General features: G+C 44.9%; 1 protein-coding gene across 7 annotated transcripts in view; it reads left to right on the forward strand.

Moving 5' to 3' along the window:
* Positions 1–19,320, forward strand: part of LOC134343521 (inositol 1,4,5-triphosphate receptor associated 2-like) — an 86,419-nt gene that overhangs the window by 44,789 nt on the left and 22,310 nt on the right. For 6 of the 7 annotated variants that reach the window (XM_063042264.1, XM_063042263.1, XM_063042265.1 and 3 more), the window contains 9 exons: positions 654–747; positions 3,392–3,467; positions 5,780–5,807; positions 6,801–6,941; positions 7,502–7,633; positions 8,897–9,044; positions 10,423–10,472; positions 13,930–13,980; positions 17,045–17,145. In XM_063042264.1, the coding sequence (XP_062898334.1) occupies positions 654–747; positions 3,392–3,467; positions 5,780–5,807; positions 6,801–6,941; positions 7,502–7,633; positions 8,897–9,044; positions 10,423–10,472; positions 13,930–13,980; positions 17,045–17,145 (821 nt within the window). The remainder of the gene's footprint in view (positions 1–653; positions 748–3,391; positions 3,468–5,779; positions 5,808–6,800; positions 6,942–7,501; positions 7,634–8,896; positions 9,045–10,422; positions 10,473–13,929; positions 13,981–17,044; positions 17,146–19,320) is intronic. The other variant, XM_063042267.1, reaches the window with a different exon arrangement.

Consider the following 19,320-nt stretch of genomic DNA (forward strand, 5'->3'; position numbering starts at 1 on the left):
GCAGATATCCTATTTGTCACCTGGACATGCAGGCTCCCTCCATCCACATGACTTACAGACATCCCTCACATACAAAAGAGCTCTCATAAGTATTGTTAAATTCAAACGAGAACCAGTCTCGAGGAAAAAAATGGTTTATGTGTGACCTCCCCACGGTAATCAGACACAATTTTCTATATAGAACTCAGCCTGTCAGTTTCACTGCAGGAGGCCACTTAAAAGATTTTCTATGGAAACTGACAAGTCAACAGAAGTGATTACATTTGCGCAGCATTATTCTATTAAACAATGGATAATTTGAGCCCATCAAAACCAGCCATTAGGCATTGGACATCCTGATTCAGTACCATTGTAATTAGGCAGGGGAAGTCAATAAGTAATTGTTCATATTAACTGACCTTTATTGACACCATTCATTGCAATACTGTTACCATAGTTACCACATTGAGTATTTTCTGATTTATGTATGTCTTTAGAAATGGAGCCCATTCATTCCCTTTGGACAGCCTGTGAATGGGCCATTATCAATGAGAGGAGGTGAATAGGGATCTACTTCTAGAATGACTGTCTGTATGGTGTTATACTGGAAAAGTACCCGCAGGAAAGAGCATCCGGTAACATATGGACTCATATGTTCTCATTAACCATTCCAGGAATCTGACCTAACTCCAGAGAACCACAGCATCGAAAGTGAATCGAGGTCACCTGAGGATGAACAAGTCAGAGACAGTGATGAGAGTGGAGAAGGTAGGTTTGTCTGAACATCCAGATTTCCCCTGATGTTCCAACTTCCTTGACCAGAAGATTAGAAGACATAGGAGCAGAATTAGGCCATTCGTCCCATCAAGTTTACTCTGCCACTCCATCATGGCTGAACCATTTCCCTCAGCCCCAGTCTCCTGCCTTCTCCCCATAACCTTTCACCCCCAACTAATCAAGAACCTATCAACCTCTGCCTTAAATACACCAATGATCTGGCATCCACAGCTGCTTCTGGCAATGAATTCCACAGATTGACCACTCTCTGGCAAAAGAAATTTCTCCTCATCTCCATTCTAAATGGGTGTCACTTGATCCGGAGGCTGTGCCCTCTGGTCCTAGACTCCCCCACCATGGGTAACATCCTTTCCACATCTACTCTGTCTTGGCCTTTTGAAGTTCAAAAGGTTTTAATGAAATCACCCTCATTCTTCCAAATTCGAGCAAGTACAGGCACAGAGCCATCAACCGCTCTTCATACGACAAGCCTTGCATTTCCGGAATCATTCCCATGAACCTCCTCTGAACCCTCGCTTTGGCACCAGCATTCTTCCTGTGTTGCTCTGTCCCTGCTGAGAACAGTCAGGTGATTATATAAGTGACCTCCATGGAGCCTTTGCTTAATACCGAATGTTACCAGAGCCTGGGAAACCATGCTGCAGGCTCGCGGTCACCTGAATCTGGGCATGTACATGCACACTCCAATGGGGCACCTCAATCCAGGCCTTCCAGCTACAGGCAGCCCCCTCCAGTGGATGTGTGCCCACCACTGTTGTCGTATGCACCTCATATTGGATGCTTGGGAACCTAATGTGAGAGCCTTCGCACGCGTTAATTAGAGTTCATGGCCTTCAGTCTGCACAGTACAGTGCTGGTACTGTTTTGTGACCAGCCAAGGTACTCACAGAGATCAGCAAATCCTGGGACAGTCCTGGGACCTGCTCACAGGGATCAATAAATCCTGGACAGTGGGACCTGCTCACAGAAACCAGATCAGCAAATCCTGGGACAGTCCTGGGACCTGCTCACAGGGATCAGCAAATCCTGGGACTTGTTGATATCCTTGAGAACCTCAAATGCTGGGATAACCTGATCAACTAACAATCTGAGAGCAGAGCCATCGGAAAATTGAACACTGCTGCAAAAATTGTGGGGCTTTACCTTTATTTGCTTAAGTTGTCTTAAAGTTGTTATGTTGAACGTTAATTAAGCTCTTTTGTTAATCTCCACACCTTTCTTAGTATTCTGAGACACAGTTTCTATTCGGCACTCAACCCTCCCTTGATTCCCTAATTCAAGATGATGCAGAAATTTTGGTCCCTTAAATCAAATACATGCTTTCATAGGGAGAAGTTTAATCAGGCCACCTATAATTCATCCTGTACAGAGCTATTATTGGTGGCTTTTTTATGCGTTACCCCAGATTTTGCACTCACTAAGTTATTCAGTGTTATTATCATCATTATGTTCCTTGTGATATGACGAGGACGACCATGGTCATCTAAGGTTGTTCTTGACAAATTTTTCCACAGAAGTGGTTTGCCATTGCCTTCTTCTGGGCAGCGTCTTTACAAGAGGGGGTGACCCTCTTATCAATACTCTTCAGAAATTGTCTGCCTGGTGTCAGTGGTCGCGTAACCAGGACTTGTGATCTGCACCAGCTGCTCATACGACCATCCACCACCTGCTCCCATGGCTTCACGTGACCCTGATCGGGGGGCTAAGCAGGTGCTACACCCTGCCCAAGGGTGACCTGCAGGCTCGCGGAGGGAAGGAGCACCTTACACCTCCTTTGGTAAAGATGTACCTCCACCCTGCCTCCTACTCAGTGTGGACTAACCCAAAAGCAGGAATCCAATCAGACAATCAACCTAAATAAAAAGTAGGAAACTTCGGCACAAGAGATGCAGATGCTAAAATGTGGAGTGAAAAATGGTCTGCTGGGAGATCTCAGCAGGTTGAGCAGCATTTCTGGGAGGAAAGGAATTGTTGTCCTGTTCAGGCCAAAACCCAACATCAGGAGTGATGATGTCCCGATGCAGGGTTTTCACCTGAAATGTTGACATTCCCCTTTCTCCTACATATGCAGCTCAAACAGCTGAGTTCCTCTAGCAGATTGTTCTTTGATAACTTTAAGCAGTAACTCGTGTCTGTGGGAGGAAGCACAAACAAAGAGGAGATCTCCCTTGGTTCATTCAGATACAGTGACCCTGAAGTTAAGCACTGCAGGAGAAAGAGTTGTTGAATTCTTACAATAGATTTATTGAAAAGCAGCTCATTAACATGAATATTATCGATGAGGAAGAATGTTATTCAGATTTATTTTAATGAAGATGTATTGGGTTATTAAATGATTAGATTATTAGGTCAATAGCTTTATTTAAAATGATTTGCTTGGCACAACAGGAAAAAAAAGGGTACAAAAAAGTTGAAGGAGCAGTACTTGTTACATTGGAATTCAATTGATTTCAATTCAACCTGATAATAGATTCACTTACTAAAACTCACAAGATTCCCACCCCCAAGTGCAGTAGAGTATTTGTAGTAATAACTCTGAGCATTATTTAACATGTAATGATATGGAGGATGGACTCTTTGTCTCTAACTCCACCCTGTGATCTCACTCACACAGACAGTGCTCCTGAGGAACCACTCAACAACTCCATGGATGAGGTGTCGATTTTGAAACGGTTGGGCCTCTTCAAGAGGTAGGCAGTGAAATGAGATGCCATGGTCCGATAGATTATTGTACTGATCTCTAATTTATTTATTTACTGGGATACAGAATGGAATCGGCGCTTCGAGCAATCCCCCCGGTTTGATTCTAGCCTAACCACAGGACAATTTACAATGACTAATTAATCTATTAACCAGTAGGTCTTTGGACTGGGGGAGGAATCCTCTGGAGCTCCCGGAGGAAACCCGCGCAGTCACGGGGAGAAAGTACAAACTCCTTACAGGCAGTGACGGGGATTGAACCCATGTCACCGGTACTGTAAAGTGCTGTGCTAACCACTATGCTACTGTGCACCTTAATGCACTCTCAAATTCTTGACAGCATGAAATTCCCAGACACTCTGAATATGGTATTTACAATATTGTATCCTTGCTGTATCCAGACTTACAGGGTTTGCTGCATTCCTAGTATTACTTTCTTTATATAGTAATGATGATGAAAAATCTTCCTCTCATTTACTTTTGTTATTGCTCCCATGTGTAATGTTATTTTACTACGTACAGCACATTTCTTCTTGTCACTAGCAGTTTGACATTTCGTCTTTCTATAATATAACCAGTAATATTACATGTTATACTTGGTCGACATAGACCATAAGACACAGGAGCAGAATTGAGCAGTTTGGCCTATCAATTCTGCTCCACCATTTAGATCACTAAATTCCTGCACGAATGGGATGAAAAATTGTGTGTTAAATGGTGACTAATCCAATGTGTTTTACACCCACTCCGATGCTTAATATTACACCAAATATTCAAATCGTTGATGCCCTCCTTGATGCAATGTCAATGATCATTTATGTGTTGTAGCCTTCTCCCTCACTGGGACCCTTACAGAGCCCCTGGCTGACTCCACTACAGAGAGGAGATATTGCAACAAACGGAGACAACGTCTCCTTGTCTAACTCACTCAACTCACTCATGTGATGAGGATGTTAGGAGAATTCAAGGTGACTTGGATAGGCTGGGTGAGTGGGCAGAAACTTGGCAGATGGCATTTAATGTGAATAAGTGTGAGGTTATTCACTTTGGGAGCAGCAACAGGAAGGCAGATTATTATCTGAACGATGTGGAGTTAGGTAAGGGAGAAATACAAAGAGATCTAGGAGTACTTGTTCATCAGTCTCTGAAGGTGAATGAGCAAGAGCAGCAGGCAGTGAAGAAGGCTAATGGAATGTTGGCCTTTATTACAAAGGGAATTGAGTACAAGAGCAAGGAAATCCTTTTGCGTTTGTACAGGGCCCTGGTGAGACCACACCTGGAGTATTGTGTGCGGTTTTGGTCTCCGGGGTTAAGGAAGGACATCCTGGCTGTGGAGGAGGTGCAGCGTAGGTTCACTAGGTTAATTCCTGGGATGTCCGGACTGTCTTACGCAGAGAGGTTAGAGAGACTGGGCTTGTACACGCTGGAATTAAGGAGATTGAGGGGGGATCTGATTGAGACAGATAAGATTATTAAGGGATCGGACAAGATAGAGGCAGGAAATATGTTCCAGATGCTGGGAGAGTCCAGTACCAGAGGGCATGGTTTAAGAATAAGGGGTAGGTGATTTAGGACAGAGTTGAGGAGGAACTTCTTCTCCCAGAGAGTTATGGAGGTGTGGAACGTGCTGCCTCAGAAGGCAGTGGAGGCCAATTCTCTGGATGCTTTCAAGAGGGAGCTAGATAGGTATCTTATGGATAGGGGAGTCAAGGGTTATGGGGACAAGGCAGGAACCGGGTATTGATAGTAGATGATCAGCCATGATCTCAGAATGGCGGTGCAGGCTCGAAGGGCCGAATGGTCTACTTCTGCACCTATTGTCTATTGTCTGTTGTCTATTGTCAATGAAGTCATTACCACTAGTCAGACACTGAAGTGGGCAGGCAGAACAAAGTTGGCTTGCAGTCAACAGCATCATTTCTCTCCTAATTTTGGGTACTCTTGAATTTAGTCCAAACTTTGTTATAAAAAGATGGTATTTGTGACTCCAGGGCAATTTCAGTCTCCTCACATGTACGTATAGTTACTGTTGTAAAGCAAGAAAAATCATGGCCAGTGACTTTGCGTAAGCACAGAATCAGCCAGCAGTGAAAACCACTGTCTGGTCTGGTACCTGGGTCCCACTGGAGAGGCCTGTGTGCTAATTTGCTGCTCTGTCCAAACCTATGATAATGCTCTTGTAATCTAGTGGAAACCCACTGTAGATCAGTTGTGATTAGTGGTGCTCTTTCCCATGGCCCAAACTCCACAGGTGAAAACACAGGAACATACAAAATAAACTTTACATTTCCTTATTTTGCAGGGAATTCTGCACTGAGAAAGAAGTAGAGGTAAGGGCCTTTTTTATATCAAAATATAATTGAGGAGGATAATTTAATCACATTTATGAGGAGCCCGTCGAGTCCATGCTGCCTCACACAGCAATCCTATTTCTCCAGAATTTTCTTCAATTTCCCCATACTCTTCCCACTTGCCTGCACCCCAGGGGCAATTTACAGAGGGCTAATTAACCAAACCTACCAACCCTCATGTGACAAGAGAAAATCTGCAGACGCTGGAGATCCAGAGCAACACACACAAAATGCTGGAGGAACTCAGCAGGCCAGGCAGCATCTATGGAAAACAGTACAGTCGACATTGCGAGCCAAGACCCTTCATCAGGACTGGAAAAGAAAGACGAGGAGTAGATTTAAAAGGTGGGGGAAGAAGAGGGAGAGACACCAGTTGACAGGTGAAACTGGGAGGGGAGGGAGGGGTGCAGTAAAGAGCTGGGAAGTTGATTGGTGAAAGAGATACAGGGCTGGAGAAGGGGGAATCCAATAGGAGAGGGCAGAAGGCCATGGAAGAAAGAAAAGGGGGGAGGAGCACCAGAGGGAGGTGATGGGCAGGCAAGGGGATAAGGTGAGAGAGGGAAAAGGGGATGAGGAATGGCGAAGGTCGGGAGCAGTACCGAAAGTTCGAGAAATCAATATTCATGCCATCAGGATGGAGGCTTCCCAAACAGAGCATAAGGTGTTGTTCTTCCACCCTGAGTGTGGCCTCGTCGCAACATATCAGAATGGGAATGGGAAATGGAATTAAAATGTGTTAGAGATGTGCAAGGGAACTGAAGGAAGCCCTCACATATTATGATGAGAGTGTGCAGGAGGTCGGGATTTAGCTCAGCTCACTGGAGCTGTAAGGCACTCACTCTCCTAGCCTTGCCACATCAGCTTAGTAGCCACCAGCATTCTATCTCTAAGGCAAACAGGCCAGCAGGCGAGAGGTCTCCAATCTAGTTTCCCGATTCCTTCAGCAGAGAATTCTCTCTTTCTCCCCCCAAGTCAGCGTTCATACACCTGTCTCTGGCTTTCAAATCCGACATGTTCACATTGAAACAAAGGCTCCAGGTGGAGGAACATGCCCGAGATGTGGCTGAAGAGAACGTCCACAAGGAGCTCGAGGAATGCAAGGAAACATTGAAGGTACTGGGAGCTACATGTAGAAGATGCAGGTTAGGGGAGGAAGGAGTCAATAGCTGGGGGAAGATGGTCCCAGTGCAGATCCTGAGGAAAGGAGTAGAGGGTAGAGGGAACACTCAGGGTAGAGGGAACACTGTAGGCTAAGGAGAAAGGAACCCTCAGCTGGAGGAAGAGAGAATTTTGTAGTCAATGGGATGGGGAATCTGGAGACGGTGTAGAGGGAATGAGTTAATCATTGGAGAAATTAATCTGGGTTGGGGATTCAGAAAAAAATTGGTTGCTGAGAAAAGGAATCTGGAGCTGGAGGTGGAGGAGACTCTAGCCATTTGGAAAAATAATTACAAAGGTGCGATAGAGGGGGCAATAGGCACCGAGGAAAGGAATCTGGAGCTTAAAGTAGAGAGGCAGATGGTAGGGAATGAGTAAAGCAATGGATCTGGGGTAGATGGGAGAGGATGAAGACACTGGATTTGGGGCTGAATTTAACATTGCAGGTAAAGTGCAACAGTGCCAATCCAGATAAGGACAATACAAAGCTGAAGGCTGTGATTGATTTTGTGCAGAAACTAGAAGCAGTTTGCATGGATGGACGACGGCAAAAGTTTCTGAAAGAGCTGGAGAAGTACCTTCAGGTCCTGGAGGCCTCCATCACCCGGGTGACCAGCCATGCCGAGCTACTGGGTGCATTGCACCAGGTCTGTACCAGTTTAATGACTTCATTGCTTCACTAAACTGTCCCTATTACTGCTCAACAATCTGTATGTACACCTGAGGTGAATAAGTGATAATATCCAAGTCATACAAATGCACCATTGCAGTCTCACCACCGGCACTGCACCAATCTCATGTCCAGGACCACAATCCCAATCAGATATCACAGACCCCGTGTTGGGTCTATAATTACAAACTTTGTTCTGTCATCTGTCTTAGCGACCCAAGCCATGGTGGTATCACTAGTAGTCCCAGGCATCCAAAACTGAAGCATATGACTAATTGTTCCACAACTATAACAGTATCACTTATTGTTCCAGGGAACCAAAACTAGATCATTATAATCCAACAACCCCGATCCAGAGTGGGATACCTAATAGTCCCAAGGGCACGTCACTTAGAGTTGTAAAATTGATAGTCCCAGGAGTCCAAAACTTAAGTGCTATCACCAACACACCATGGGAACACAATCCCAGGATCATATCCCTGATATTCCCTGGAAACACACAATAGATATGTATCTCTGTTAGATCCAGGGACCCTGGTGTTATTTTTCAAAATTTACTTGGAATCACAACCAAATATCTTTGGGCTGGAAGAAACTTTAAAGTCCTTGTACACAAGTTGGGCTCAAGAGGAGTTGAGCCCAATATGAATACACTGGTTTGAGTTTTCAGTGATTTAGTGCACAGTGGACACAGATAGTTGGAACATGTACCTTATAAATGGATAATGGACACAGTGCTTATGCACTACCCCATTCATTCGTTATGTGCCATGTTGTACGGTGCAGGCGATCATGGTCTTTCCATGACCACGATGCTGCCGCCTTCTGGGCAGTGTCTTTACAAAATAGGTGATCTGGGCTATTATCAATACTCTTCAAAGATAGTCTTCCTGGTGTCAGTGGTCGCATAACCAGGACTTATGATCTGCACCAGCTGCTCATACGACCATCCACCACCTGATCCCATGGCTTCACCTGACCCTGATCAGGGGGCTAAGCAGGTGCTACACTCTGCCCAAAGGTGCCCTGTGGCTGGTGGAGGGAAGGAGCACCTTACACCCCCATGGCAGAGAAGTATCTCCACCTCCCACCCAGCTTATACTTCATCTCTACCTAGTTGAAATATGGACCATAAATACAACTCGTGTTGACAATTGTCAAAATGCTCACTGTAGCCTGGCTCCACAGCGGAAGCCCTAGATTGTGGAATTCAGCCCCTAATCTGCGCTGTGTCCTGCAGGAGGCCCGAGTGAGCCAGGGAATGCAGGTGATGATCCGACACGTGGAGAACCTGAAATGCTTACACGCCAAGGAACACGCAGAGCTGCAGGAGATGAGGCGGACCATCCAGCAGAATGCCAGGAACAGGCAGTTCGGAGAAGTGAGAGGTAAGGACCACATCTCACCAACGGGAGGAAGAGCGTCAATATTCCAGAAATTCCAAAGACTCTCTGAAGTGAACTAATTGAAGAGGGGCATAATTAAGAAGTGTTCCAGACAGTTATTGGACTGGATGCTTCTTCTACGTTACTCCCTCCCAAAAATCACGGGAGGGACGAATGAGGAGATTAGTGACACCTACGAATCTGCCTGCATTTCTCTATCCCTTTACTTCTGGCTGACTAGTCCTCTGGTGCCTGTCGCAGGAAAAAGTGAGCGAGGAGATGTGGTCCACAACCCCCCATTAACATGCCCCTGGGACACCCACTGTTACCCAGGACCAGCTGGGGTCACAACCCTACTGCAACCTCAGCAAGGGCACAACAACTTTAACCCGGTCCATCTACCGTCAGTCTGCCCACTTCCACCGACCCACTTCACTCTCCTCAATTTCTACCAGAGGTAACTGGGTTTTTAAAAACACAAACAACAGAAATTCTGCAGCTGCTGGAAATTCAAGCAACACACATTAAAGTTGCTGGTGAACACAGCAGGCCAGGCAGCATCGGCCCGAAACGTCAACTGTACCTCTTCCTAGAGATGCTGCCTGGCCTGCTGCGTTCACCAGCAACTTTGATGTGTGTAACTGGGTTGGTTGATTATTTTTGTAACACGTACTGAGATTCAGTGAAAAATCATGTCGCATGCCACCCATACAGATCACCTCAGCGCAGTACAAAAGGAAGAGCATTAGTAGACTGGAAGATGGGAATGCGTGGTTAGCGCAACACTTTATGGTACAGGTGACCCGGGTTCAATTCCCGCTGCTGTCTGTAAGGAGTTTGTATGTTCTCCCCGTGACCATGTGGGTTTCCTCCGGGTGCTCTGGTTTCCTCCCACAGTCCAAGGGCATACCGGTTGCTGGGTTAATTAGTCATCGTAAGTTGTCCCGTGACGAGGCTAGGATTCAGTCAGGGAATTGCTGGGCCATGCGGCTCGACGGACCAGAAGTGCCTATTCCACACTGTACCTCAGTAGAAAATAAGTAAAAGCGTTCTGTTACAGTTACAGAGAAAGGACACTGCGGGAGGACTAATAAAGTGCAAGGGCCACAATCAGGTGATCAGGAGTTCATCTGTTAATGTATGAAAGGTTTGATCAAGAGTCTGGTAACAGCAGGACGTGAGCTGCCCTTGAGCCCTGTAGTATGTGCTTTCACAGTTTTGTGTCTTTTGCCCAATGGGAGGGGGAGGAACAAGAATGACTGGGGTGGGGGGAGTCCTTGATTATGTTAGGTGCTTTCCCGAGGCAGTGGGAAGTGTAAAAGGTGTCAATGGAAGTCTCGCGTCTTCACAATAGACAAGGCTGTGTTCACTTTTCTTGCAGATGATGCTGACTTCCAAAATAAGCCCCAAATGATGAGAGCGATACATCAGGTAAGTTAGCATCAAAGGGATCTTCCCATCAAGACCTCTTCAGCCTGGTAAACTTGGGTGAACTCATCACATCTCTTATAATGAAGCCCAAGAAACAGGGACAGATAGAGGAGAAATCAAAACCTGTGTACCCCCATTATTTCTGTGAAACTCCGTGACTTAATATGCTGTGTGATTTTAGTAACAAAGGAAATTCCTCACCCTGCCATTCTAGTGCTTCGAGCTAACAACTTCAGTCAAATGGCTCAGAGGAGGATTTCATGCCTGATGTTAACATCACACAGTCCACGGGCTCTGTTCTCTTGCACTGCTGCTGAGTGATGAGTTGCTGTCCTTTCCCCACTGAAACATGGATTTGGATGTAACTGAATCCCTGGTGCAATCAAAGTTTCCTGGCTCTGCTTTGCATGAGAAGATATACAGTGTTTTCTAGCAGTCCCGCATCAGTTCCTTTATAAATAGCAACTGTAATCCAGACTTGGTCTGAAGGCAGAACATTAACTGAATGAAAGAGAACCAACTTCAAAATTCAAAGTAAATTTATTATCAAAGTCCATGTGTCACCATATACAACCCAGAGATTCATTTTCCTGCGGGTGTTCACAGTAGATACAAAGAAAAACAGTACAATCACTGAAAAACTACACACAAAGGTGAATTTGCAACCAACGTGCAAAAGACAAACTGTGCAAGTACAAAGAAGAAAGAAAAATCAAATAATAAATAAATAAATAATATGAAAGCATGAATTGTCGAGTCCTTGCAACATGAGTCCAAAGGTTGTGGAACCAGTTCATTGTTGAGGTGAGTGAAGTTATCCACACTGGTTCAGGAGCCTGATGGTTGAAGGGTAATAACTGTTCCTGAACCTGGTGGTGTGGGATCTCCTGTACCTCCTTCCTGATGGCAACAGTGAGAAGAGAGCGTGGCCTGGATGGTGGGAGTCCTTGATGACGGATGCTGCTTTCTGGTGCTAGATCTCCTTGCAGATGTGCTGGATGGTGGGGAGGGCTTTTCCTGTGATGGACTGAACTGCATTCACTACCTTCCATGGGCTTTTCCGACCAAGGGCATTAGTGTTTCCATACCAGGTTGTGATGCAACCAGTCAAGATACTTTCCACTGTGCATCCACAGAAGTTTGCCAAAGTTTTAGACAAAATGCCGAATCTGCACAAACTTCTAAGAAAGTTGAAGTGCTGCTGTGCCTTCTTTGTAATGGCACTTACATGCTGGGCCCAGGACAGACCCTCTGAAATGATAACGCTGAGGAAATTAATGATGCTGACCCTCTCCACCTCTGATCCCCTGATGGGACTGGCTCATGGAACTCGGATTTCCTCTTCCTGTAGTCTATAACCAGCTCTTCGGTTTCACTGACGTTGAGTGAGAAGTTATTGCAGCACCATTCTCCCTCCTCTCTCTCCTAGATGCCATGCCTGACCTGCCGGAGTTAGGCACACCAACTTTTACCCATTCCTCCTATTAAAACCCCCTCTGCAGCTGATGCAAGGAATCTCCTGCCCCAGCACCAACAAACACCACTGTGATTGCTTACTGTCGTCCCACACCCCAAGGCAAGTTCCAACCCAGTTTTATAAAGGGGTTGCCAAGCAGAGGACAGGGGAACAATTAAGAAAACACTTGCTTGTCCATCAAGTCTGCCCTCTACCTGATCTTTCCTGCCAGCAGTCATGGACATACACCTTCCTATACTGACACCTACACAGGACACTTCCCCTTGTCTCACCATGTGTCTACACAAACCCCTGGGCCCAACAAGGGCAAGTCAAAACTCAGTGTCCATTCAGGAGATAATACTGCGAAAAATAATGTGGGAATGCAAATAAATACTTTACTTAGAATTAATTTATGCAAGTCATTTCAGATCTAATTGATTAGAATTAGATTTGAAAAATTGACAGACACAAAGTTGTTCATGACTTGCATGTAAAGCTTTGTCCCTTGGTCAGCACAGGCACTGGGGGTCAGTCTGCACAATCACAGGTTGGAGTTCGACCATGAGACCTTAAGAAACAGGAGCAGAGTTGAACCATTGGACCCATGGCTGATCCATTTCCCTCTCAGTCCCAATCTCCTGCCTTCTCCTCTTATCCATTCATGCCTTGACTAATCAAGAACCTATCAACCTCTGCCCCATGACTTGGCCTCCACAGCTGTCAGTGGCAACGAATTCCACAGATTCACCACTCTCTGGCTATAGAAATTTCTCGTCATCCCCATTCTAAATGGTCGCCCCTCTACTCTGAGGCTGTGTCCTCTGGTCTTAGACTCCCCCACCAAAGGGAACATCTTCTCCACGTCCACTCCATTAAGGCCTTTCAGCATTCGGTAGGTTTCAATGAGCTCATCATGTAAGTCCATCGCTGAGCTCTGCGATATCATCAGCTGAAATACTGCTCCCTCTTGAATTGTTTTGACCTGGACGCTCCAGTAGGACCCACCGTAGTGGCAGAGTGGTACAGCAGCTAAAGCTGATGCCTCATCATCCCAGTCACTGACCTTGAGTGCTGTCCGTGTGGAGTTCGCAGGTTCTCCTAGCCACCGTTTGTGTTTCCTTTGGGTGTTCTGGTCTCCCCCCACATCACAGTGACCCGTGGGCTGGTGGGGCTAATTAGCCACTTCAAACGGCCCCAGGTTTGCAGTTGGGCGGTGGGAGAGCCAGATGGAATTGGTAAGCATGTGGGCAAAAACAGTTACAGGAAGAATGGGACTGGTGGAATTCCTGAGCACCAGCAGAGACAGTGTTTTCATAAGGAAATATGAAATAATGGACAGAAGTAAATATGTGCCAGTGAGAATTTGTTCAGAGGATATAGCTTCTTGAGGCTGTTGAGGTCCTTATGACCATAAGACCATAAGATATAGGAGCAGAATTAGGCCATTTGGCCCATTGACTCTGCTCCGCCATTTCATCATGGCTGATCCATTTCCCCCTCAGCCTCGATCTCCTCCCTTCTCCCCCATCCCTTCATGCCCAGTCTAATCAAGAATCAATCAACCACTTCTCTTAAATATACCCAATTTTTTGCCTCCACAGCCGCCTGTGGCAACAGGTTCCGTAGATTCACCACTCTCTGGCTAAAAGTCCGATGCAAACAGTTTGTAACTTAGTTTAGATAACACAAGGTGATTTGGGCATTGGATGGAGGGTGGGGGGGGGTTCAATATTATATAGTTGGACAGTATTGGGGAGGTCAATTTTATTTCAGCTCTGCATGGATATTTATTTTATGAAGCAATTTTGTAGATAATGGGGAGTTAAAGATTGCCGGTAGTATTAGGTGAAGATTGCGGCATCTCCTCTAATAACATTACCTGGGTTTATTTCGCAAAGGGCACAGCAATAGTGACAGATTTTCTTGCATTGGATGCAGCTCACTGCTTTAGCTCTAAAGCTGCCAGTTACGCTGATCCCTTGTTCCCTTGTCTGCTAGAGTACAGTCCGCAGAAGAGTGAGCATCGCTGTTATCCCAAAGCAACTCATGGTAAGTGTACTCTTTCTTTCCTGTTGTACGAGCTTTCTTTAAACCTGTTTAATAATACTGTTTTGGATTTCCTTCATGGTTTACATTAGCAAAAACATTTGTTTTAGCTTTGGACTCAGAAGGCATGGCTTTTGTCTCCTGGTACAAGATTTAATTACAGCCCTTGGTGATATGCTTAATGTTTCCTCGCTGCGGGATATCAGTGTCCAACGTGGCTTGCTTACATCTCAACTCTGAGGCAGTCGGTGACTGCTCAAGCAGTAGATGAGGGAAAGGGACAATATTGCACGGCTGCAAAGGGACGGTGCTACTCTGAGGCTGGCTACAAAAGTGCCGGATAGGATGTACTTGGCACTTTGGGAGAAAGGATGCACTTGAATGGCAGCATGTACTGAATTAAAATTGTGCAGAGCCTTGTCACAGCCTCAGCAGGTGGATGGATATAAGGGTTAAGCCCCAGGAAATGAAGAAAATGAGAAAATAGGGGCAAGAGTGGGTCACCAGAAACCTAAAGCCTGCCACACCACTCAATATGATCACAACTGATCTGTGCTAACTACTATTTCTTTTCAATGCTAGTCTTCCATCACCCTCCATTCATTGACCTTTCAAATATTTATCTAGCTTCACCTTAATTATACCTGATGATCTGGCCTCTGGCGTCTTCTAGAGCAGTGAATTCTAGAGATCCTCCACCATCTCAGAGAAGACATTTCTGTGCACCTCAATTTTAAATGACCAGTCCTTTGCTTTTCAGCAGTTAGTGATATCTCAACATCTGTCCCCTTAAGTCATATATACAAATACAACCTCTGATCGATTAATATAAAGCACAGCTTGTCTGGGCCAATAGATTCTATAATTCTGAGTTAAGATTTGTTCAGGATTTAGCATTAGGATCAATGTTCCCTCTAATTTGTAATGACCAGTGTGCTCAAAAATCTTGTGTTGTGCAATTTTTTGCTCAGGGACAACAAGTGTACACTGGATTTATATATAGAGGTATTCAACTTAACAACTAGCAAAACACAATCGATAAGAACTTTGATCTCTCCTGGGTTTGACTGTTCTCACTCTCGTTCATCTGCACTCTCACAAAACCTACATAGCAGGCCTGTAGCAGGTAATGAAGGATTTTCTCTCCAGAGCTTTTGCACATCGTCCATGTGTGATTTGCTTGTTAAATGACACTTTAAAAAGTCATGTTTCCAAATATCATGCCACTTCTTCCCACTTGCAAACTCTCCAGCAACTTTTGCATCGTGACAATACATGCATGTAATACAAGTTTCTATATTGTACATCAATATTTCTCGTAACTGCAAGCTCCTGACCTCATGAGCTTTCGGGAGAGCAGTTTCTACTGTTTCATTAAGCTGATTCGCTTTAAATGAACTAGTAGTTCTTTTGTGTTTCACAGCCTTTGCTTCTTTGGAATTCGACACAGTGAATCAGTAATTTCTTCAATAAAAACAGTATAAACAAGCAAATAAGAACAGTATAAACAAGCCAGTTCTAAAATCTACTGACTCTACATTGTCAACACTGTCCACATCAGAAAACAATCTTTTGTGCACTAGTAACAAAAGATGTGTGCACGCATGTACGCGCGCGGACACACACACACACACAGTTACTTTAGGGAGAACATTGATTCCTTTCTCATGGAATCACTCTTTCTGGTTGGGATAAATTCCTGCTGAGTGTTATGGACCTATTGTTTGAATTTCTGCCACTATTCATCTACCGACCTGTCTTGTTGCTTATTTTCCTGTCCATCTTTGATAACTCCACCTTCATACCATGATTATTTACTTATTTACCGCTGGTGTTTAGGACAGCAATGAAGGTCCTCCATCTTTGTCATTCATGCCATTATAGCTGTCATTTAATTTGAAGACAGGGACTTTGGTCCTGTAGTATTCACCCTCAGACTGCATCTGGAATTCTATCATATTGTGCTTACTACCTCCTGGGGATTTTAAGCCACAAGATCTCTTATTAATTAATCTTTCCTCATTATTCATGACCAGATATAAAATAGCCTGTTCCCAGGTAGGCTCCATAGCATACTCTTCTAAGAAGCAATCGCTGATGCATTTCACAAATCCTTCTACCTCAATACCCTTGCTGGGTTGGTTCATGCAATCAATACGTGGATTAAAATCTCTTCTGACAATTGCAGATCCCTCCAACCATATCATGAAGATTTCCCTATTTATGCCCCACTCTATCATTCTTTGAGGGCTGATGATCACTCCTACCTGTGTCTTCATTCCCTTGTCTTTCGTGATTTAAACTCAAAACTAATTCTCTATTATAACCACAGTCTCCATATCATGACTCACCACTATTCTAGTATCTTCATTGATTAACAAGCCTACCCCACCTCCTTTCCCTTTGTCCTGTTCTTTTGAGCACTGTGTAAACTGAAATAGTGAAAACCCAGTCCTGGTCACCCTGCCATTGTTTGTGAGTTATGTGCCGTGTTGTATGACATAGGCGATCATGGTCTTTAACCATGATTGTCCTTGGCAAATTCTTCTACACAAGTGGTTTGCCATTGCCTGTCTTGTGGGCAGAGTCTCTACAAGATGGGTGACCCCAGCCATTATCAATACTCTTCAGAGATTGTCTGCCTGGCGTCAGTGGTCACACAACCAGGACTTGTGATCTGCACCAGCTGTTCATACGACCATCCACCATCTGATCCCATGGCTTCACGTGACCCTGATCGAGGGGCTAAGCAGGTGCTACACCCTGCCCAAGGGTGACCTGCAGGCTAGCAGAGGGAAGGAGCACCTTACACCTCCTTTGGTAGACACATATCTGCACCCCACCACCCAGCACCCAGCCACCGTAGGGTGAATAACTACTAGACCATACTCTTACATTGCTCTTTATGTTGTCAGCTCTCCCATCTCCTGCAAATGCCGAGTGCTTTCAAATAAACATCATTATGCTTTGATGTTCACTTCAGGTTTTACTAACATCAGATCTGCTCTGTGCTGTTTTCTGTCTTCCTTTTGAATATTATTCTCCTCTTTTGTTTCTGTTCCAACAGATTTTCCATTGTCCAGACTCCAAAGTAGCTGATGGAGAAGAGCACAGAACAGACTTTAGCTCATCACGACTCTCTGGGGAGAACAGGCAATCATCTGACAGGTAAAACTTGCATTTAACTGGAATAGCTCATTGTAATTTAATTCTACTTGACAAACGTTAACAAGACTGTCGCCCATTGCCCTTTCATGCTACCACTTGAGGTTTGGGTGGCTCTTGACTTGGAGAGGAACTTGGTATACACCTCTTACCTTTGATCTTTTAAATTTCAAAGTACACTTACTTTCAAAGTATGTATGCAGTATACACCCTGAGATTTGTCTTCCCACAGTCACAAAACCATGGAAACCGTTCAAAGAAAAACATCACCCCACCACACGCGCAAAGCAAAAACAAATCGCACAAATGGCAACAAAAAAAATGAGTGAAAAACCACAGAATATAAAGTCAAAAAAGTCCAGCTTCAGTTCATACATCAAAGTTGCTTGAATTTCCAGCATCTGCAGAATTCCTGTTGTTTCCAGCTTCAGTTCAGCTCAGTGTTTGCAGGTTGCCCTGATTCAAAATCGTCCAAAATAGCAAATACAAATAAAGGAATGTTCAGAAACTAGAAACAGGTCATAATGTGAACCACAAAGTCTAATCCACAGACCGCATCAATTAAACCTTGCCCAAAGCCCAGAACTCCAGCACCATCCCTGGACAGCATTGAGAGAGAGACAGAGACCATCCAAATGCAAACACCTTTCTTTGGCAGCGGTGAGTGAGAGGCTGAACACTCCCGACCCCCCTCGATGATTTCAATCCTCCTCGGCACTTTAATTGGTGAGATTGTCAAGGAATGGAGTTGATCATAGGCTCCTGCCCCATCTCCAGGCCTCTCAGCCTCAAAGTTCAAAGTTCAGAGGCAGCAAAGCGCCGGATTGCTCAATTGGCCTGGAGACACACCACCAAAATGTAGATCACAGGCTCCAACAGTAGCAGAACCACAGTTGAAAGAAAAGGAAGCCATAAAAGAAGTGAAAGAAGTAGTGTCGTGAACCATCTGGAGGATGTTGCCCTTTGTCGGTGACCAGTGGAATGCCTCAGGGATCTGTTCTGTGACCCTTCCTCTTTGTGAATTTTATAAATGACCTGGATGAAGAAATGGAAGGATGAGTTAGTAAGTTTGCTGATGACACAAAGGTTGGGGGTGTTGTGGATAGTGTGGAGGGCTGTCAGAGGTTACAGCAGGACATTGATACTTACACTTTATACTTATACTTTATCGTTTATTGTCGCCAAACAATTGGTACTAGAACATACAATCATCACAGCGATATTTGATTCTGTGCTTTCCACCCCCTGGATTACAAATATTAAATATTAAAAATAGTAAAACTTAGTAAATATTAAAAATTTAAATTATAAATCATAAATAGAAAATAAAAAAATGGAAAGTAAGGTAGTGCAAAAAAACTGAGAGGCAGGTCCGGATATTTGGAGGGTACGGCCCAGATCCAGGTCAGGATCCGTTCAGCAGTCTTATCACAGTTGGAAAGAAGCTGTTCCCAAATCTGGCCGTATGAGTCTTCGAGGGACGAAAAATGTGTTGGCTGGGTGGGTCGTGTCCTTGATTATCCTGCCAGCACTGCTCCGACAGCGTGCGGTGTAAAGTGAGTCCAAGGATGGAAGATTGGTTTGTGTGATGTGCTGCACCGTGTTCACGATCTTCTGCAGCTTCTTTCGGTCTTGGACAGGACAACTTCCATACCAGGTTGTGATGCACCCTAGAAGAATGCTTTCTACGGTGCATCTATAAAAATAGGATGTAAAACTGGGCTGAGAAGTGGCAGATGGAGTTCAACCCAGATAAGTGTGAGGTGGTTCATTTTGATAGGTCAAATATGATGGCAGAATATAGTATTAGTGGAAAGATTCTTGGCAATGTGGAGGATCAGAGGGATCTTGAGGTCTGAGTCCATAGGACGCTCAAAGCAGCTGCGTACGTTGACTCTGTGGTTAAGAAGGCTTATGGTGTATTGGCCTTCATCAATCGTGGAACTGAATTTAGGAGCCGAGAGGTAATGTTGCAGCTATATAGGACCCTGGTCAGACCACACTTGGAGTCCTGTGCTCAGTTGTGGTCGCCTCACTACAGGAAGGACCCGGGCCATCAGAGAGGCAAAGCGTGCACATGCCCGGTGAATCCACAGCCACTTCCAGGACAGTGACGACACACAGTGCATGTGGAAGGACATTCAGGACATCACCAACTACAGGACAACATCACCTGCC

The sequence above is a fragment of the Mobula hypostoma genome, chromosome 3, assembly GCF_963921235.1.
Source record: "Mobula hypostoma chromosome 3, sMobHyp1.1, whole genome shotgun sequence".
Classification (NCBI taxonomy): Eukaryota; Metazoa; Chordata; class Chondrichthyes; order Myliobatiformes; family Myliobatidae; genus Mobula; species Mobula hypostoma.